Raw genomic sequence first — 22,092 nt, forward strand, 5'->3', positions numbered from 1 at the left:
TCCCTCACATCAGGATCTAAACAGGAAAACCACTGACTCACAGTGGGGGCTGGGGAAAACTATGGCGACCTTCGTCTACAGAGAAAAGGCAGCCGAAGATGGGCCTGTCACTCTAAATGAACTAGAAGGAACCACCACCCATGTTCATTCAATGCTTGGCTTCCCCTAGCAGAACCAGCCCCAGAGGGGATGGGAAAGCTTAAGACTGTCCCATGGGGAAGGACAGGTGTAACCTACAGACTTACTGGGTCATATGGAAGGAGCCGGGAGATGGTGGGGAAAGGAGGGCTGAACCCACCCACCCACCCCAATCTGGTCCCCTTGGTTTCCTGGTATCATTGCTAAAGGAGTGGGTCTGCAGTATTCCAAGAAGACATGATTTGACAGGACCTCAAAAGGGAAAAGCTGTCGTAGGTGAAAGGGGGCCCAGAAGAGAAACCAAGGATGGGGGACATTGTCTGAGAGAGGGAGCCCCAGAAAATGTCGAGACAGGAATCAGGGTAGCCAGAAAGAGAGTCAGGAGACCCTTACACGGGCCGGGCGCCAGTTGTATGCATGCTAAAATACTCGGTATAGCCGTTATGTTGGTGTAGTTGGGGAGCATGGAGCTGGTAGGGCGGAGGCTGGGTCTCGCTCCCCAGGGATGGTTTCAACAGCACAGGGGCACCGCTGAGCTCTGAGGTGGTGACCACGCAGTTAGAGGTCAGGCTACGATCAGCAGAAGAGGTGTCTTCTGTTTGTTTGCGGGGCTGGAGGGGGAAAAGTGGGAAAAAAGGCCAAATGAACATTGGCAGAAAAGAAATAACAATATTCTTTGTCACCCTTTTCTCGTCCACCAAATCCAGAGCAACAGAATCGAGAGACTTGGAGAGACTTATCCTTGTCAAGACTTAGCGCAGGCTGAACAACTTACAACAGTATACCACAAACTTGAACAATCTTTGGATTCCAGGCAATTTTAAGTTTACCAATTTGATCTGGTGCCCTATTTTAATGTTTTATTTCTTGCGGCTATTTTTCACTCCTTGTTTGATCTGAGTTATGGGTTTTTGTTTTGTTTTGGGTTTTTTTGAATAATTTAAGCTGATGCTTTTGTGTAACCTTATTATCATATTGTTTTGCTGACTGCTATAAACTAGCAAGGGAGGATCATTTATCCAGTGAGGCGGTTTAAAAATTCATTAGATTAAATTAATGAATTACTCTGCAGCCACAAGCAACAGTATTGATGGCAGTCTGCAGGGAGATCTGTATGCCTCCAGGCTTTGCTTTTGTCTGGGTTTGCACGGCAAAACCGAACAGAACGAGAACTCCAAGAACAAGGGGCAGAAAGCAAGGCATAGCTGTTGCACTGTGTTCAGTGTGGCGGGTAGCAAATTGCACATCTAGTCTAGTGAAAGAAGAAGGGAATCCACCAGTTCTGTCTTACGAACCACACATCCGCAGACATCTGGTACAATGCCGCCATGTACGTCATGATGGCCTTGCATAAATGATGCAAATGACGTCAAGAGGTATGTGACATCATGTGCCCCTCCCCCCACCGTAAATGCTCACGCACACCTGTATCTGCTGGGAAGACTCCCTGAAAGCCTCATAAGCTAAGTGGAGGTATGTGCATAGATGTCTGTTGCAAGCCGCCGTGACATCACAACGACAAACGTGTTATGATGTTGTCACACAAAAGTTGCCCATTACATCTTTTGGGTTATCACGTTTAAAATAGGTTTGTAAGTTGCATGCATGGCATCTTACACCCCACCTCCCCTATAGAGAGCCTTTTAGATTATGGAGCTAGCTGGATGGGAGCTCTGAATAATATAACTGGGCAGAATGCTGGCAGAAGGGGACCATCCATCTGCAGCTTTGGGATTTTACAGCAAGAAGAAGCCTTAACATCTCAGCTAGGCGGGGAAAAGTGGAAGAGTAAGACACAGAGAAGGAAGGGATATGTTGCAGAAGCATAGAAATGGCATCCTTGCAACAGATGTCATTGGCTCGAAGGAAGGACAGAAGAAAGCTGTCTGTAGGGACATCTGTTCTAATTAGGACTGATCAAAGTCACCCCTTGATTATCTGTTACACACTCAGTGATAGAAACCCAGAGCTCACTGTATCTGTGCTGCACATGGCTTACAAAAGAGTAGACTCAGAATAAGCAGCATCCCTTTCGAGAATCAAGTGGCGATTTGTAGAAAGTAAGGAGGATGACCTTGATGGAGATCCACCAGGGCAGACCTTGCATATCTCCATCAAGGTCATCTCCCTTACTCTCTACACCATTCTTACAAAAAATGCCACCTAAGGACATGATGTGTGGTACCACAGAGGTTTTTTTGGTCTGTTCTTTACAAGCTCTAGCGTCATAACCATTTAAAGAAGGGGAGACTCAGATGAGACCCTCTCCGATTCTCACATTGCTGGTGCTGCTTCCCGTACTCTGGGGAATGGAGAAAAGCTCTGTGAAGTTGGGCACTGAGTCACTGATGAAAGTCACATTGCCATACACGTGATGTGGAAATTTGGCCCCTGTTGCAGCCTCCTCGACAATCCCAATCTGTGACGTCCGCACGTGGTATGGGAAGTTCTTATTGGCTGCTGAGGGCCTTGTCATAATCTGCAGAAAGAAGAAGGGAAACAGTTAACAGCTGGATGAACCCACAATTTTAGTTGCAAGTCCTTCTTCTACGAAGACATCACCTTCCTCTTTCTTCTTCCCTCTTCAACAAGCTATTTCATCACCATTTGATGGGGCACAGATATTCTGCATTGGCTAGATTCACACAACCTGCTAGCCCTAAACCCAGTTTAACAAATCACAACTGCTATCTTCACATAACATGACATGCCCAAATAAATTATGGCTTTGCACAATGGCCTGGTTCAATAGCACACTAAGACAATAGCTAGGATTTCCCCAACTTTCTAAACCATAATCTGTCCAACCACATTTCCCTCTAGCCTAATGTGCTGAGCATCTCAGCCACTGTTGCTGAGCATTAAGGCCTGCAATAGGAATCAGAAATCCTCGCGAATGTGTAAAATTCTTACCAGGAAAACCGCATGAGCATAGAGATGAATCCCCAGTTGGATGCCATTGACTATTTTCTCCCGGGCCCACTTTGGTATGCCAAAGTTAGCAATAAGTGCAGTGACTGGAACAGCAAAGAACCTACAAGAGAAAAAGACACTGTCTAGAGATTCAGATCCTGCTGCCTAAAACACTTAATTTCATTTACATTTAATTCAGCTTTCAATTTGGGGGGAAGACAAACCCCAACTTGTCACCTCCTTAGGCTCCAATTCTTCTTCTTGGGACCAGGGTGGACCTCTGCCTTCTGGAGCTGCTTCTTTTGACCCCCCAGAGATGCAATCTCCATTTTGCCAGCCATTACATTGTCTGGCACATAGGAGCCTCCTCCTCCACGGCCAGTCCATCCATAATTATTTTTCAAATGCATTTCCCCCTTTTCATTCAGAGCATAATCCCAAACCACAATAAATGTAAAAAATGGAATGAAAAAGAATACAATTATAGCAGCTGAAAATCAGAAAAAAAAACACAGAACCACAACATTAACAGTATAAAATCACAACAGATTAAAATTCAAAAATCACAGAATCCTTAAACTTACAACCAAGCCTTCATGGCCAGACCTCTCACAGCCAAAGCAACAGTTACATTGTTTGACAGGACACCAAAAATAATTTTCCTGCCCTATCCATCTTCTAAACTTACTGACCAAAGGGTATAAGCAGCAAAGAATGGCACATAGAAAGGTTGCTTCTCCGGGAACTGCTTGAGAGTGATGAGGATGGCATAGCAGAACCAGATGTAAGCCACAAACTGCAAGGCGATCAGGCCATATCCAGCTGGCGATTCGTAGGTATACAGCACCTGCGCCTGATCAAAGAACTGAGCACCAAAAGGAAGGAAGCGGGTAAGCAACTTGGGGAAGTAATGATTAAAAAAAAGCTAGAACCCACACCAAGATCATTTCCCCACTAATCACTTACAGAGGCCTCTAGAATATCGAATCATAGTTGTGCCATACTAACAAAGACAGGCTTTACCCTACTTTACTGATGATTTGCAAGACAAGCTATATAGGACATTCACACTGAATCACATTTTTGGCTCATCTAGCTGAGAGATGCACAAGCTTGTGGTCAGGAGTTCCAGCACGTTGTTGGGGGGAAAAAAACAACAGCTATTGTTGCAATCATGAACCACAATAACAAGGACTGACTGATCTAGGGAATAACCAGAATGCAAAAGATGCAAAACTAAACATTCGAGGCCCTCAAGTATACATGGCTCAAAAGGGAAGGAACTCACCTCAGCCTCATAGATAAAGAGCACAACATGGGTGATGGTGTAGAGTGTCATGTACACGGAAAGCTTGATGGAGCCGGTGTGGCTGATCCGACCCCTACCAAACAGGGAGCCGTGAGCCAGAATTGAGGAGGAAAAGGAACCCCTGCTTCTCACAAGACAGCTCTTAACAACCCTCTCTCCTCATTATCTTTTGCCAACAACACAGCAGCACAAATTCCGTGCCACGCCCCATGAATACTCCTTATTTCTATAACTTTAGCTACAGATCTTTTGAACATCACTCAGCTTCCCAGTCTCTCTTGCTTTTTCTCAATGTTCACCTCAATATTGTTGAAATATGCTTTGCTTCCTAACCCAGCAACCTTCTCCATCCTTCTTCTGCCCGTTACAACCCTCCTTTGAATAATGAAGGGTCCAGATGTGGCAAGAAATGATCTGTTTCTTGCATCATCTATTTCTTCCCAGAGCCTCACCACTCTACTCTCCTTCTCCTGAAGCTGCAACTCTCTATTGCATACATTTGCAAGTATAATAGTTAGATGCTGAAGCACAGTCCTTTTGCCCCTCCCCTCAGAATAGTCTTTTATACAATCTGCATAAGAAAAGCCCATTCCTGTCCAATTCAGCCCTTCCCTCACTCTCCATTGGCTTTATTTTATAAGTTATCCCACCATATCATTCGTATCTGATGTCCCATCACCCATCAGCTATGCTGGTACCTGGTAACTGTGAATCCTTTTCCCAGGAGGATGAGCATCAAGAGGAATATCAGGAAACTGACAGAAAAAAGGAGCTTGGCTGGGGTTGGGGAAAAAAAGGGAGATAGTGAGTGAACCTAAGCCAGTAAGAGGGTTCTTCTGAAAGGAGAGATTCAGAACAGTCTATGCATCATAGGAATAGACTGAGGCAGAACACTGGTCCATAAAACTTAATATTGTAAATACCACCTTAACCAATCTGGTTATCCCCAGATACGGTGGATAACAACTTCCATCATCCCCCACCCAATATAGCCAAATGTCCAACACCTCTAGAGGCTGAAGAAGGCTGAAAAAGGAAAATGTAAATCAGCCTTACTAAATTTTTGCAGCCTCCAGATGTATGGACTTCAGTTCCCAGAATTCCCTAGCCACAATGGCAATTGCTGAAAATTCTGAGAGTTGAAGTCCACCCATCTGGAAACAGCAGATCTACACTGAATGACATTGTTTTTTGGAGTTTCAGACTGTATCTTTTCAACCTGACATATCAGAAATTGTAGATGGGGCCAAGAATGGATTCTGACCCTTCCCATGAAATGCAGCCCTTAACATGCCACACAAGGCCTTCTGTGGTCTTCATCCTGATAGATGTTGTACGTTCCTGGCACAGGTGGCTGAGTTCACTTATTATACTTAACCAAAACAAAGCAAATTATGTCACAGCTCAGCATGATGTGTGAAGTTACCCATTATGGCTTGTAAATCATAGTTGATGCCTTCATGTGATGTGTGAAATTAATTACTGTGGCTGTTCCATACATCATGTTTTACTGTGAATCCAACTGGTAAATGGGAAGGCCCGTCCCAGATAACCTACCCAAGATCTTGAGACTATCATTTCCAATACCGTCACTTGCATACTGGCCCCAATATATGCAGAAGAACATCAGGCTGAGTACTGGGGAAGGAAAACAAAACAGGTGACAAGCATGTAACACAGCAGGAACAGAGATGGGATTTCAGTCACTGCCCTTTCCTTAGCTCTGGCTTCTCTCTTCTTTCTACCATTGGGTCTTAAATGACATTCTTCATTTTCTCTCATTTCTTCCATTGCCACCTGTCTCCACCTGCACTTTCCCAAGCAATTCTGGGAATCACAAAACTGTAATTATTTATACAGCTACCAGTATGAATATTTAGGTGCAATCTGTTGCTTACAAATGGGAATTTGTTAAGCATTACAGAAAATGCATCTTTTTTTTAAAGTGAAAGATGTGTACACAAAATCACAGGAGTGCAGGTGAGCTCAGAGGAGAATACTTTGAACTTCTAGGCCAAACCTATACTACTGATGTAAATAATTTTAGTAAGAATTCCCTCTCCCGTAAACAACTCTGGAGTCTGGGGAAAGTCCCGAGAGTCCTGCTAGAAATATTATTTTCAAGATTCTTTGAAACATAGATAATTTCATTAGTTTTATAACAACTTAAGACTATATTGTTGACCTGCACACAGCAGTTTTATAATTACAGGCCCCAGATTTCCAGGGGTTAGAAAATGAGTTATTGTTCTTGATTAAATGTTTCCCTTTCCCCATAACAAGCAGAAACAAAATATCTTGCATAGTAAACATATTGGAGTACGGATAATCTGCATATTTAATGCAGGAACTTAAATATAGGCAGACTGGTTTCCCACACCATGCTTGGCTTAGCTAAAATAGAATTGGGTAGTTCGTGGTTCACTAATTGTAGGACCCAATCATCGGATTCAGCAAGTTGTCTGAAACAGGCCTTCTGCTAACGCATGTCATGGTTATTTTGTTAAGTATAGCATGTTCTACAAACCCAGCAATAACAATTTATCTGGTTTTTGGATTTATCATGTTGTGTGAACTCCAGTTTGGGAGTTATGGGCACAATCCAGCCCTTGATCTCACTGGCTGCACAGTCCCTAATGTTCTGCTCGAACTCACCCTCTACTCCAGCTGCTGTCATGAACATCTTGTACGTGGTGTGCAGAAGCTGCCGACCTTTCAACAGATCTGAAAAAGAGTCCCCAAAAGGTAAGGGGAAAAAGCATAATTACAGCTGAGGGTGTCTTTCTCTGCCACACGTTCCACAATCTCTCTCTTCCTCATCTCCGTCATCTTAGGACCTTTTTCCATTTTGAACAAACGTGCCCTGCCATCTTTTTTTCTGCTGTGTCCTCATGATATTGGCTTCTTCTATTCCCCAGTTCATATGTGAGATTTGATTTCATTATTTTGTTCAGCTTTGATGCCACCCAACTCCAACCAACTCTGGGTGGCTCACCAAGTAAAAACAACATAAAAACAACGTAAACAAGAGCACAAGAACATTAATTAAAAAAACACACACAAAATAGTTACAAGACAGCAATCCAGACAACACACAAACTTAAACATCCGCTCCAGCCCAAGACCTGGAAGAACAGCTAGATCTTTCCAGCTTTCTGGAACACCATCTGGGTGGGAGCCATCTGGATCGGGGGGGGGGGGCATTCTTCCAGAGGGCAGGTGCCACCTCAGAGAAGACATGCTTCCTGGGTCTCAAAAGATGACACTGATTAATCAAGGGGACCCGGAGCACGGCCACTCAGTTGGACTGCACCAGCTGGGCCGAAACCCCCTTAATAGCCCTGTCCTCCTGAGATATTCTGGTATGAACCCCAAGTGAAATCTTGATTTAACCAACCAGTTGGGAAGAAGGCACGTCCGTTATACTCCAAAGTGTCTGTTAAATTGCGAATTCTCTCATTTGTTGTCATGCATGTCATTTGCATAATTCTGACATTATGCAACATAAAGCTAACATCATTTTAACTGCCTTATCTGGATTACTCCAGAGGCAACAATCTTGTCCACTATTTCAAGGGGATGTCCTGAAGGAAATTTGGTCCTTGGCATCCAAAGTCTATTCAGTTGAGGAACTGAGGTTACCACTATACTTATTGCAGTATCGTCCAAGGGCAGCTTCAAGGTGAGTAAAATCTGCTAAACTTTGTCACTCATTACCTTGGAAGGAATTTAAACACTTGGAAGGAAGTCAGGGGATTGGCAGGGGGCGGCCAACGCCAGACCTACTGTGGATAATTTCCTTTTGACTAAGGATGGTTGAGAATTCTGAGCCAACGTGAAAGAGCCTTATTTGTAGTTCCAGAGAGATATGAAGCCTTGTAGAGAGTACAAGGAGGGAAGAGCAACAGGCAGCCCTTATTTTCTGTTCCCATTTGCTCCTTGGTAAGCAGAAGCCTGACCCAGATTGGAGAAATCTCTTTACCCTTTACCTCTGTTTGCTCAAATCTGATCGTCACCAAAAGAGTCACATTCAGTCAGAAACAGGAAGTTGTGAACAAAATTCACAAGCCCAAAGATTGTTTAGTACTTACAGCCAAAATAGCAAGAAATGATGAGGATCAGGATGAATATAAGCAAGAAAGTGATGTCGGTTTCCAGGATGCCTAGAAAAAGAAGGAAGAAGAAAAAAGTACACACTAAATTTGCCATTGGAGTGGTATTTTTTTAACTCTTCCTTGTATTCAGCAGTCGCACCGAAGCTGCTGAGAGCATAAGAGAACTGGCCGGCCTATCTATTTCTCACTTGCTGAATCTGAGCGTAAGTAAATCAGGTAACCTCACCTACAACTATAATTCTCTTATGCTTTCTCCTCCAAAGGAAGATGACTCAGTACAGCTTAGCCGAATGCATGGGATATAATATACCGTATTGTATTTTCTATTAAGTTACTATCATGGTCATCAACAACAACAACAGCCATTACAGACATAAGTTCTGTATGGACAATTACAATCAAATATGGTCATTCTTTTCTGAAACTGCTGTATAAAACTTGATATACTTATGTACCTGTAAGAGAAGCCTCTCTCTCTCTCTCTCTCTCCCTCTCTCTCTCTATATATATATATACTTTTCCTTTTCTTTCTGTTCCTATTGCTCTACATTTTTTCTTTGTTCTGTTAAAAAAATACCAGTACCACAAAGCTTTGGATGAAGATGCAAAACCATTTCCACACGAAGGCTAAAAATATCCAACGTATTTGTGATTTTTTCTCTTTCTCAGGGAGAACTGGTGTCATTTGGGTTGGCTGTTATGGCCAATGTCTATCCTTGTCCAGATGCATTAAAGACAAAGACAGAAAGTTCCCACACCTAGCTGAGGTCACTGCCAGGATAATGCAGCCGGTCCTTACCCCCTTAACATCTATTTAGATGCTAGGTAGAGCAAAGGCCCAACTGTCACAGAGTTGCAGGGGATTCTGGGATACCACATGAGCGCCATAGAAATTGGGACTATATGGGGGTACATCAGCTTGCATCTGGGAGAACTGTGGAGGAGGATGTGGATACATTGATTGATTGACTGACTGATTTTGTGCCATGGATACATTAACAAAAATCATACAACCTTGATTAGTAGCAGGGGTAGGACACTATGGGGTTCTATCATTGGACTCCAACTATCGATATGGTCAAGGAAGTTGGGAGCTCTCATGTAACAACACAGATAAAACCACAGGTTCCTCACCCAATTCATAATCAAGAATGGTCAGACTATTATAGAATAGGTAGTATTTTAGTCCTGTTTTGCAGGATTTTAGCAATTATTTTCTCCAGTATCTTACTTGCAAGGGCATGGATGCTCAGGAGAATTTCCCATGATGTGCTAAAATCGTTTATTTTTTGTCTGTCTGTGAGCTTGCAATATCTTTTCTCAAGTCCAACAAAAGTTCTGTAGGAAGCATTTTCAAAACTTGAATATCAGAGGTGCACAAGTCGGCTGAGGATGAACCCTGGCAGGGAAACTTACCAAATTCATCAGCAGAAAAGTGACGTGTCCAGAACGATTTGCCATTAGTCAAAATCATCTCATATTCCAGTTCCAAACCATCGCCCTGTGAGAGAGGTGGGTGAACATCAGGACAGACTTTAGGGGGAAGAGATCAAGGCAGAGACTGATGGGGGCACAGACTCACCCCACACTTGCTGAGGACCACATACCACCAGCGCTCCCGGACAGAACGGAAGCTTCTCCCACTTGCACAGCTCAGATACCGGACTGAATTCTCTGTCACCAACTGGATGAGAAAACACACAAAATATAGCAAAATATTGTTGCTCTATTTGCATTATCATCCAGAGGTTCTCACCCACCAACTGTAATACTAGAAGGTTCTCTTGCTTTCAGATCAGATTAAGTGAATATGAGCACTACCAAAACTTCCACTTATAATAATTTAGTTCCAATTGGGGTCTTCTATGCCTGTCCCTAAATGCTGTGATATTATGGGAAACAGCCACAATATATACCAAAATCAAAATCTTAGTTCTTACTAGAACAAAAACAGGAAGGAGCTTGGCTTGAAAAGGTATGAGCAATGCCTGCTGAAATTTCAAAAACCAGCATGGTGACTGAATACATATTTTAGTAGGGAGACTGGGGTGTGAATTCTTTGTCCACCACAAAATTAGCAATGCCAGAATTATGTAGTTTGTAGATAAATTCACAAAGTAACAGAAATCACGCAAAGAATAAGGGTTAGGGGAAGAATTTTCTTTTTTTTTTTTTAAGTGTAGACTATATACTCTCTATAAACCCTGATTGTCTTAGATCCAGAGCTGCTGGTAGCCGGTCAGAAAAGAACTTTCCATCTCTTAACAAGTCTCACATGGAGAAACAGGTGATAGAAATTAGAACTGGGCTGTTCACACTTCCTGACCTGTGAGAACCTATCTGAGGACTGCTGGCTGGGGAATTCTGGGAGTTGAAGTCTACACCTCTTAAAGTTGCTAAGGTTGAGAAGCATTGATCTAGAGGACTAAGTCCCCTTACAGTTACTGAAATCTCTTACCTTGCACCCAGACCAGGCATACTGTGTTGTAAGGTTGATAACTTGATTGTTTTCTGGGCGGATTACCGATTCTTTCATCAAACAATCCTAAGGAGCAGGGGGAGGAGACAAAAGAGAGCCCTAGAACAGTGACTCATGCAGAGACATAGCAGGCACTTTCCTCTAAGGCTCAGTCATTCTAATGAATTTGAAGTCACAGAACACAAAGCTGGGTATAATTTCTCATTCAGCTACAGCTCCATCAGTGTAGCAAATCATGTGGTTGTCTCACAAGAGCCTTTCATTTCTTAATTTACTTATTTATTGTAGCACAATATATGAGAAACTCATAATTTTATATGCAGTCTTCCTGTATTATGAGCCACCAGCACTACATAGCAGCACCATCAGGTGGTTGAGCATTACCATTTTAGTTTCCCATAACACCAGTGCTGAGCTAGGGGACTGGAAGCCCTCCAGATGTTCCTAAGCTGCATACCCAGCCAATGAGGCCAATGATGAGGGAGGCTAAACTTTGAATATCAGCAACCTCTGGAAGGCTCTAGGTTCCTGTAACAGGCAGAAGGAATAAACTTGAGGAACAAGAGGCAGAGCCGCAACCAAGACAACAGTCAGATAAAAGAAATCTGAGTCTGGGACAGAACTGTAACCTGAGAAAGTCTCTCAGACAAGATTCTCCCTGGTTCTCATGGAGATAAAGGGAGGGAGGGAGGGAGGGAGGGGGAAGCAGATTCAGACTTGCATGATTCTGTTCCTATAACTTTATAATAAAAGTAGTATTAGCTTGCATGACTTTCATTTCCTAGTCTGGACTAGTGTATATTGGAGGGCTGACAGTTCCTCTTCTCTGCCTCGGACAGCATTTCATCAGGGGCATTATGAGAAATTAAAACCAGAATTCAATTCAGCTACTTGATGCTATTCCAGGCACTGGCCTCAGAAAGCAATGTGTAATCAAAAAAAAAAAAAAAAAAAGGTGGGGGGGAATTCAATGCTACAGTAATAGGACAGCTGTCAGCAGCTGTACTAGACATTTCTCTTCAACAGGAAGGACAAAATAATACTTCTCACTCAGGACAAAGCTGGTTCTACTTTGTTCTAATTTCAACTTTCATTTCTTAGTTCTGATAGCTGATTCATAAAACTTGCAGGCTCTAGCTCAGTGTTAATGGACAAGAAGGTCATTTATAGCATATTGGGGTCCTTAGCATGCAGTTTGGGAATGATGACTATGAACGATCCTTGTCTAGTTGATTCTATTCCAGCCAACTCAGCCTGCTAAATTTCTGGAATACACATTAAACCAGTGTTTTGCAACCTTGGCCACTTGAAGATGGGTGGACTTTGACTCCCAGAATTCCCCAGCCAGCATGGCTGGCTGGGGAATTCTGGGAGTTGAAGTCCACCCATCTTCAAGCGGCCAAGGTTGAGAAACTCTGCATTAAACTAAGCTGTTAAGAGGAACCACTTAGCAACTGTTTACTTCTCTTTGTGGCAACTTTCAGCACCAATTAAGAATCAAATTAATATGTTTGGCATTAGGAAACTTTGTGAGCAACATTTTTTCATCCTGGAGCTATATCAAGCTAAAGCTGGTGGCTGACGCTGTTATCTTATGAACCGTTCTATCTAACCACAGATCAAAAAGCACACGAATTACATCTCACCAGGGAAAGGGATCTAAAAACTCCTGAATATCACCCACATCACAGAAATTATATCAGTGGTCTGCATCTGAAATATGCCAATTTGTTGTGCTTTGTATTTCTTAATCATATTTTCTCCAAGTATCCCACTACTCTGGAGGAATTGCAGATGCTTAATCTGGCTAGATCTGACTTCCACCACCTTGGAGAGACACAATATCTCTTCCCTTTTACATTTTAAGCACAACTTCATGATTGTACTCAGAAATTGCTGACGACAGGAAATGGCTACCTATAAAATCCTGTCATTTCATCGACATGCATATGAAAATACTTAGCATTCAGAAGGGGCTTTTCAAACGGTCACATCACTTCACAGAAATTGCCTCGGCAATCTTTAGAACAATCCTGCAAAACTGATCAGTAATCATACTGTTGTAATGTGGAGGGCAGGGGGAGGCACCAAGTATGGGAAATTGGCCAGGTATATATTGGCCAGGACCAAATTTACTGCCAAATAAATAGGATGAAAGCCCTATGGCAGACAATTTGAGACATCACTATCCACCCTTGGAATTTGCCGATTTTTTTAAAAAAAGAGTATTTGCATTAAAGTTGTCAAGGGGGCAGGAAGCTCCACAGGACTGCAAGCTGGTTCTCCTGATACAGTTAATAACTATATTATATTGGGTCTCAAAGTCTACAGACTTTCACATTAGCAGTGATACAGTATTTCCTCTACAAATGAGCAATCTGATTGAGATCTCCTAGGTGAGAACTGAATTGGAATGGCAGAACTGATCCACCAAAAGCAGTGTTTCTCAGCCTTGGCAGCTTGAAGATGTGTGGACTTCAAGTCCCAGAATTCCCCAGCCAGCCATGCTGGCTGGGGAATTCTGGGAGTTGAAGTCCACACATCTTCAAGCTGCCAAGGCTGAGAAACACTGACCAAAAGAAATAACAGAACTTAGGAGGAGGAGGAGGAGTTGGAAGATCCATCTGCTGTAGGATGATCAATAAAAACTGACCTTATTTCCCTTTTTGTAAACAGCTGGCCACTGGGAAGGATCATCAAAATAAAGAAGGATGTTCTCACAGCATTTAGTCTTCAAAAAGAAGGAGAAAAGAGGTTGTTACGGTGACAGCAGCATAGTTTCAAAATTGCAAACTTTTTAACACGTGCAAGGGAAAAATTTGTAGGTTGTGAATGGTAAAAGGTGTCCCTAAAAATGTGGAATGCAATATAGAAATATACCTCTGGGTAGCGGAACTGGAAATCCAAGCGTCCATAGTCAGAAAAGAAGCAGAATCTAGTCAAAAAGACCCAGTCCTGGGAAAAAGGAGAAAAAAATCCACCATGTCAGTATTGATATAGCTAAATATCTATATTAGTGTTTCCCAATCTCAGCAGTTTTAAGATGTGTGGACTTCAACTCCCAGAAGGCTTCAGCCAGCAGAATTCTGGGAGGTGAAATTCACACATCTTAAAGTTGCTGAGATTGGGACCTCACAGTATTGTTGTTGTGGGGAAAAGAGAAGGAGGAAGGAGTATTAGGGATGTTTGCCCCCTTGAGTTATGTATAAAAATAAGAAAGGTGGGATAAAAAATCTAAAAAAAGAAACATTGACCTATACAGACAGTTAACAATACTATAGGAGAAACAAGGAAGAACATTTTGTCCTCCAACAGCTCCAGGTATAGGGTGACAAAAAGGGGATTTCCAATCCATTTCAGCATTGGAAAGGGCCTGAGATACTAACTGAACTGCAATGTTCTGTGTGAACACCCCCAAGAAAACTGGAATCAGTTACTGGGTTCACACTTCACACTTAAGCATTACTTGGTTTGGCTAGTTTGGTCTTAACCTGTTGTGTAAGTTCTGCAATGTGGTGATGTAATTTATTGAATTAATCAGTTAAGGAAACAATGCCTTAACCCACTAGGTAAACCAGGTCACAAACTTGGGCACCCATGTTACACATGCATCATAACATCACACAAATGACACAAATTATGTGTGCAACATGACATCATCACACAAATAATACAAATTACACTCGTGTGTCATTTCACATGATGTAAAACGGCACAGAGGTGCTTTGCCTCATTTCTGCGATGACATCCTGACCTCATTTTGATGTCATTGTGACCACAGACCAAGTACCCATAGTCATCATGAGAGAAATCCCATCTGTAAGGGGAAGACCTGTCTCAGTTCATAGTGGCATCTTCAGATAAGGCAATTTGTTATCTACTTCTTGACAAGGGATATTTACTGGAGTTTTGATGCAGAAACCTGGAAATACAGGAATGTAAGTCCTTGAACATGCCAATCCAGTTCAAGCACAGTGGAAACACCACTATATTTTTGGAATTATTGCCCTAATCCCCAAGCAGCCTGAGCTTGAATCCAGCTAGTTACTATAAGGCTAATTAATTTAATAGAGTGCAGTGCACCAACACAAGAAACCTAGCCAATTTGACCCAGTTTACAACTGCGTCTTGTAAGATTTATGTTAGTGGGGATGACTCTGTATGTGCTTAAACCTGACTCTGAAATAAAATGGACTACAGGAATGACCTTTTTATGTAGCAGGGTGAAGCACCATCTTTGAAGGTGAATCATCTGAGGTAGTAAAAGAACCTTCTCAGGCCAGAACTTGGGTCTATGAGCAAGTCCCTCTGGGGTTTTCCTAAGCAATCTTTTTAAGTTGCAGAGATGTAGTTGAAGATGTTGGAACATCTAGCTAATCCTTCTATAGATGTTGGATCATCTAACTAACCCCTCTTTTTCACACATTGAATCTTTGGTAGCCTCACCAAGGCCCATTTTTCTTAGTTAAATAGCATAAAATCAGTCACGGCATGGATAAACCCTCTGTAGAAATGTGCATCAAGTTCCAGAACCCAGTTTTCTTCCAGTCTGTAAGCAGTTGCTCTCTCACAACCCCCAAAGTACATAATTATGAAGCCTATTGCACACCTGAACTATGCTTATTGTACAGATCTAGTAATTCTATTTTATAACATCGTCCAGCTAAGTCTTGGGATGAATGTTCCCGTCCAATGCAATGCAGATTTTCCACCCCTTCCCGCAATTTACCGTGTATTCACATTCATCAGTAGAAAGAGAATGGAAGGATAATAAATAAAATCAAATTCCGTCCTGCTGCTGCTGTTCCTTTTTCAGTGTCGGGCTAATTAAGTACAAAGGACAAGTCAAGCATTTATTCTGGATTCATTTGTGCCGACTGAAAGGGATCACCCATATTCTAGCTTCTTGGCATGCAGATTCTTTAAATTGTGCACACACACACGCGCGTGCACACACACACACATCTAATTACCCTATCCAAGAGCATGCAGTGAGGATGCTATTGTTACTGTAGTCAGTTAACACCAAGACAAGCTATCAAGTCCTGTGGTGGGTCAAGTCAACAGTCAGAAACGCCCTGTGCTGTGAGACAGACCAAAGCCTGCAGAAGGCCTGGGAATAATTTATTTCTGGGACGTGAGTCAGAAATACATTGGGCTGATCGAGTTGAGGAAGAAAAGATATGAAAACAGCCAACAGAGTCGATGGGTACAGCAAAGCTCTGTAGATCTGCAAACACTTGCCCATCCGTGCATATGTATATACATATTTATCAGGCCGAGGAGCTTCCAATTTGTGGAGGAAATGGGTTTTTGAAGAAGCTGGCTCCTTTTCACCTCATTGTTTCTCTTCCCTCCAACTCTCAGCCCCATCGTCTCGCTCTTAAAAATCCCCACTTGTTCCCATGGCAACAACCCATGCTCAAGGTTTCCACGGTAACCGTACCAGAGGCTGAAGTAGGCAGAGGAAACAAGCAAAATCTGGGGCAAATGTGCGGGGAAGAATCAAGGTTTGGGGGGAACCTGCTCACGCCCTCTCCCTGGGGATCAGGCAGAATCGTAGGAGATCCACCAAGACTCCAGTTTCTCTCTCCCTGAAACCCCAAATTAAAAGCTGCCGGAACTGCAGCCAAAAAGACATTAGTGAGGCCTGCTGGATTGCAAAGAATTCGCAGCCAGACCTCCTAGGAGAGCAATGATAGGTTTCATGGGGAAACAGAAGCTCTTTCCCTCATCTCAGCAACAAACTTGCAAAGAGGTTGCCAGCTCTGTGTTTTTGCTGGTCTTTTAACAGCTGATCGGCAGGTGGACATTAGCCTTTCTGTCAACATGGATGGAGAATTACGGGGAGGGTGGGACATGTTACATTTCTTCCTATTGTGCAAATCTCTGCTGTAGCATGTCGTGGAGGCCTCGTATGCCACAATCTTCACTTCAGGACAGAAAGTCGTTCAGCTGAACTACCGAAAGTATTGATTATAATACAGGCACATGCACACGTTAAGTGTTTCTGCAAGTTGCCTTTGAAGTCAGAATGGCTCCTCTACAAGCCCCCATCAACCCTCTCACAACATAGATCAATAAATTCCAATTCTCCTAGGCAAGTTACTCGTATACTACAGAAGCCTGTTATAAATCAGCATTTATTAACGCTCCTTGGTAAATAGCCAACAGGTGCTTAAAATGGGGCAGCTGATCCACATTTCAACCTCACAACTCTGCCTTAGATTCAGTAATGGAGAATCAACTACGTGATCTTCCAACGCCCCCTGATTCACTACTTCATTCCACTTGCCGTTTCCTGGACCAGTCATATCTCAGCAGACCGATAAATCCCAAGTCCATCCAATGACACTTTCCATAGTATAAAAAACAACACAGTCTCCTAGTAATTGAAAGAGTAACCGATGGAATGGAGCATCAGCTTTGGTGTACAAGACCCACATCATCCAATCCTTTAAATGAAATTTGTTAGTTGGAAAAGATGCAACTACCCGACTCCTGATTTTAGGGGAAAGGAAATAAATCTATATGGCAAGGAAATTCGAATACTGCCATCTACCAATCTGGTGCAAAGTCTGATTACAGCCTCCAGATGAGATGGACTGAAACTTCTGTAATTTCTAGCTGGCGAGGCTAATGGTCATGCTGGCTAGAGGTTACAGACCTGGAAGGTGTTACATTGGGGAAAACTGGTGCAAAGTTTAAGGTGAGTGTAGCAACTATTCAAACAGTCGAAGCTCTGCCCTGATGGATGAACATGGCCAACACTTAATATTGAGTCTTAACTGATATGAAATAGAAGGGGGGGGGGAATCCTCTTTATCTATATATTATTGCTGCAGACCATGCTTTGGTTTTCATTGCACATCCTCTTCTGTTTGCCTGGATGTATGTATGTGCACGCTACTGCCAATGTGGGATTAACACTTTGTACATCTAATGAAGTGAAGTCTGCTCTATGAAGTCAGCCTCCATAATGATCAACTTGTCCTTAAAGTATCCCAACACTTGGATGGTTTTGCTGTACAGACAAAGACATCTTTCTCTTTCTGAAAGTTGCCTCCACGGCTTACTATTCACCCTTTTGCCCCAAACAATAGCACAATGGCAGACACTTGTGTCAAATGAATTCATTTAGAAAAAGCAGCGAGTGTACTATATGTACACACACACACACACACATATACACACCCTGTCTGCACACAACAGCACTTGCCTCATCCTTTACAGCATTCTGTCCAGCACTGGGCAGCTGAACCACCGCCTCCCTTTTTACCAGATTCACTGTAATGCCAAAAATTGCTCACAGGACCGGCGGACAAGGTGTCTGGCACACCCCAAAAGGCAAGGCTGGAGTGGAGGAAAGTATTCCTTCAGCACTGAGAAAGAGGGTAGCTTGCCAGAATATCTGCTGTGTGGAATTTAGAATTATTAGGCACCATTTTCACACACCTAAGATGGGGAAGAAATTGTCCTGCATCCTTTGTCCAGTCTATCATCATCATCATCATCATCATCATCATCTTCTTCTTCTTCTTCTTCTTCTTCTTCTTCTTCTTCTTCTTCTTCTTCTTCTTCTTCTTCTTCTTCTTCTTCTTCATCATCATCCAGGATACCCAGAAAGGAACCCACCCAAGGGAGAAGAGAGGCAGGACAACCATATCTCTTCATTGAGGACGGAATGGGAGGGAAGGACCAACTAAAGATAGTGTGTGATCCTTCTGGACTGGATCAAGGAAGGATCTTAGAAACTGCCTCGTAAGAAAGGGGAGTGTGGGGAGGGAGATGAAGCCTGAAGTGCTGGGGGAAGGGGGAAAGGATCTCTGGGGGGCACACACCACCACCACTGCCCCGGCACAGCCAGGACCCGGACCACCGCAGAAGATGCAAAGGCTGGAGAATGCACACAAGCCAGGAATGGCAGCTTGAGAAGCAGGGCTCACGCTATGCAGGCCAAGGCGAGAGTGGGGCACCTCGCTTTGGTTCTGCCCGCTCCCCTCCTCCAAGGCACTGGTCCCCTTTCCTTGGTGCTTCCCTCCAAGCTGTGGACTCACCTCCTTGGTGCTCAGATTGCCTTTCACGTACTTGCCCCAGCACCATTCAGGCAGCAGCAGCAGCATCAGGAGCAGGAACTGGAGCCGTAGAGCCCTGGGCAGCTGTTGCAGAGGCCGGGACAGCTCCATCTTCAACCCTCCGGCCAGATCTCCGGCTGCTGGGCTAGGTTCCCTGCGCGCTCCCGTTTAAAGAGATACGATCTCAGCCCCCCTTCCCCAGCCAAAGCTGGAGCGTGTCTTGCTTTGCTAGAGACGGAGGCGCTGCATAGAGCTGGAGCAAAAACACCCACCCTCTATTTTTTTTTCCTTTTGGTGGGGAGGGGGAGAGAGAGAGAAGGTATTACTTCCTGTCCTCTTCACTGCATCTTTTGGGAGGAAGATATCAGGGATGTTCCTTCACAAAGGAGTCAGGCTGTCTTGTCTTTCAAGCTTACAGATGACCTGAATGTTCTCTTCCTGTCCTCTCCTGTCCTCCAGGTTCTCCATCGACATTGTAAATGGTCTGGGACAAGAATCTGATAATACAAAAGAAAAATCTAATTCTTATGACTTTTGATGACCAGCAGTTATGACAGAGCAACAGCATTTTCCCCCTTTTCTTTAGCCCAATGTTTCTCCACCATGGCAACTTTAAGCTATGTGGACTTCAACTCCCAGAATTCCCCAACCAGTATCCACATACAGTACTGTGTTTAAAGTTGCCAAGGCTGAGAAACACTGCTTTAGCCTAAGGAAGAGTAATTCCTCATATGAGGAAAAGTCAGGGGCTGTATTTTAGGAAGCCAAAACGTGGCGTCCATACAGTTCTAAGGTTGGTTGCTGGACCATTTGTCTGTAATCTGGTCTTTATATTTACTCACATTTTCCCCCTGTACTCCTTGATTTCATTTCTAGAACTTTCACATCATTTGCATTTTAGTTATCAGATTAGCATCATCAGCATAGCATAGGCTATTGATCTTTCTTCCTCCAGTTTTAAAACCATGCTCATCTTCTGGAAGTCCAGCCTCCCTCAATACATATTCAGCATATAGCTTGAATAAATGCGGAAAGGGTATACAGCCCCATCTTACTCCTTTGCCAACCTGGAGCTATTGTGCTTTGCCACGTCCCAGCCGGACTATGGCTTTCTGTCCTGTGGACAGGTTTCACATGAGGGCACTGAGATGGTCTGGAATTCCCATTTTACTAAGGACATTCCGCAGTTTAATATGATCAACACAATCAAAAGCCTTTTTATAATCAATGAAGCACATACTGATTTTGTTTTCTTGGTCTTCTTTTGCTTTCTCGATTATCCAGTGCATTAGCAATACTGTCTCTAGTTCTTTGGCCTTTTCTATAACTAACTGGAACATCTGGCAGCTCCCTTTCCATTTAGGGCTCTAATCTAATTGGATGATCCCAGGCATGATTTTGCTGGGGTGTGAAATTAAGATATTGTACAATAGTTCAACAGAACATTCTGTTAAGTCTCCTTTCTTTGGTATTGGTATTTAGACTGACCTCTCCCAATCTGTTTACCACTGTTTCATTGTCCAGATTTGTCGGTATAGTTTCGTTAGAACCTTTACTGCATCTTCTTCTGTTGCTTGCCATATTTTTATAGATATCCCATCAATTCTGACTTGGTAATGACCAGAGCACTGATCTAATTCTTCTAATACAAGAAGTTCTGCTAAATACAGAATATCTTCTAATGTACCTTTGATACTGACATCTTTGCTGCACAGAATTTCAGTACTGTATACTTCTTCCATATTTAATCTTCTTTGGATCAGTTACTATCTGTCCTTTGGCATCCTTTAGCATACCAATTCAAGGATGGAACTTCTTACCAAATTTAGAGATCTTTTGGAAGACTTTCATGTCTGTTTCTATCTTCAATGGCTTTGCAGATGTCATCGTAACATTACTTCTTGTCTCTTCTAATAGCTGTTTGAAATTCTTTGTTTAATTCCTTCCTGGGATCTTTAGCTTCTTGTCTCTTCTTGACGATTTCCACCATTTTTTCTGACATCCAGTTTGCTTTCTTCTGTTTCTTGATTTCCTTCCAGAGTTCTGGTTCCCTATCAATGAAGTTCAGGACTTCAAAGTGTTTCCTGATGTTCTCCTTAAAACGATGGGTATATGTCCAAGGTCATATCATGGAAACGGGTTGGCTTTCTTCTGCTTTACTTTGACTTGGAACTTGCACATGAGCAGTTTATGATCCATAATCAGCCCTTGGCCACTTCTTTGCTGTTATAATTGAGCTCTTCTACTTGTATCAATAATATAGTCAATTTGATTGTACTTTACTGCATGTCCATGTACAGTACATAGGCATCATTTGGTTGTCTAAAGACTGAGTTAGCAATAAAGAAATAATTGGATTGGCAGGGACTGATAAATTAATCTACTGCTTCATTTCTGTTTTCTAGGCTGTACAATCCATATATGTTTTCCTCCTTACTATTTCCATCTTTTGCATGCCAGTCTCCAACTACAAGCAGCACACTTGTAACATAACAAGTTCATAACACTTGTCACCCTCCTTTTCTTCTGCATCAGTAGTTGGAGCATAAACTTGTATAACAGTTATATTAAGAGGTTGTCCACAAAGTCTAACTGACATTATGGGATCACTGACTACCTTGTACCCAAGTACTATGTTTCCTATATTCTTCCTGACTATGAAAGCAATGCTGTTTCTTCTTTATTTTTCATGACTTGAGTTGTAACAATATGACCTGACTGAAAGTGTCCAATTCCAGTCCATTTCAATTCACTGATGCCTAAGATGTTATTGTAGAGTCAATTAATTTCATCTTTCATTGTGCTGAGCTTTCCTTGTTTATGCTTCCCATGTTCCCACTGTAATTCTCCTTTGCAGCTTCAGATTTTCTTTTTCTGCATAGTAACATCAAGAAATAAATGCCCCAAAGGCTTTAATAAATCCATGTTGTAAACACCATTAAGTACTCCAAAAGAAGCTCTTCCTCAATACCATGTTGTGTGCCATCCAACGTGAGGGGCCCATCATCTGGTACTATATTGGCTATCACTTTATGTTGTCTATCCCTGTGGTCTTCTTGGTAA

General features: G+C 42.7%; 1 protein-coding gene across 1 annotated transcript; it reads right to left on the reverse strand.

Annotated features, from left to right (window-relative positions):
* Positions 1 to 321: 321 nt before the first annotated feature.
* Positions 322 to 19,143, reverse strand: TMEM145 (transmembrane protein 145). Its single transcript, XM_007430453.3, has 15 exons — positions 19,012 to 19,143; positions 13,835 to 13,909; positions 13,608 to 13,685; positions 10,934 to 11,020; positions 10,058 to 10,159; positions 9,892 to 9,976; positions 8,452 to 8,523; positions 7,016 to 7,084; positions 5,918 to 5,998; positions 5,059 to 5,137; positions 4,340 to 4,433; positions 3,744 to 3,916; positions 3,052 to 3,172; positions 2,417 to 2,617; positions 322 to 749 (listed from the first exon to the last, which is right to left on the reverse strand). Exons 1-15 carry the CDS (start codon positions 19,138 to 19,140, stop codon positions 528 to 530), a joined length of 1,668 nt encoding a protein of 555 aa, XP_007430515.3. The 5' UTR covers positions 19,141 to 19,143; the 3' UTR covers positions 322 to 527.
* Positions 19,144 to 22,092: the final 2,949 nt, after the last annotated feature.

Source organism: Python bivittatus, unplaced genomic scaffold, assembly GCF_059951505.1.
Source record: "Python bivittatus isolate LINGU-HERP-01145 unplaced genomic scaffold, Pbiv_v1 ctg000310_np1212, whole genome shotgun sequence".
Classification (NCBI taxonomy): Eukaryota; Metazoa; Chordata; class Lepidosauria; order Squamata; family Pythonidae; genus Python; species Python bivittatus.

Bases quoted from the DNA above. Each gene is read 5' to 3' on its own strand.
- TMEM145 (XM_007430453.3), bottom strand. From the start codon at position 19,140: ATGGAGCTGTCCCGGCCTCTGCAACAGCTGCCCAGGGCTCTACGGCTC. The intron at 7,085-8,451 runs GTAAGTACTAAA...ACTCTTTTTCAG, and splicing joins CATTTCTTGCTATTTTGGCT to ATCTGTTGAAAGGTCGGCAG. The intron at 5,999-7,015 runs GTGAGTTCGAGC...TTCCTTCCCCAG, and splicing joins GACAGCAGCTGGAGTAGAGG to TACTCAGCCTGATGTTCTTC.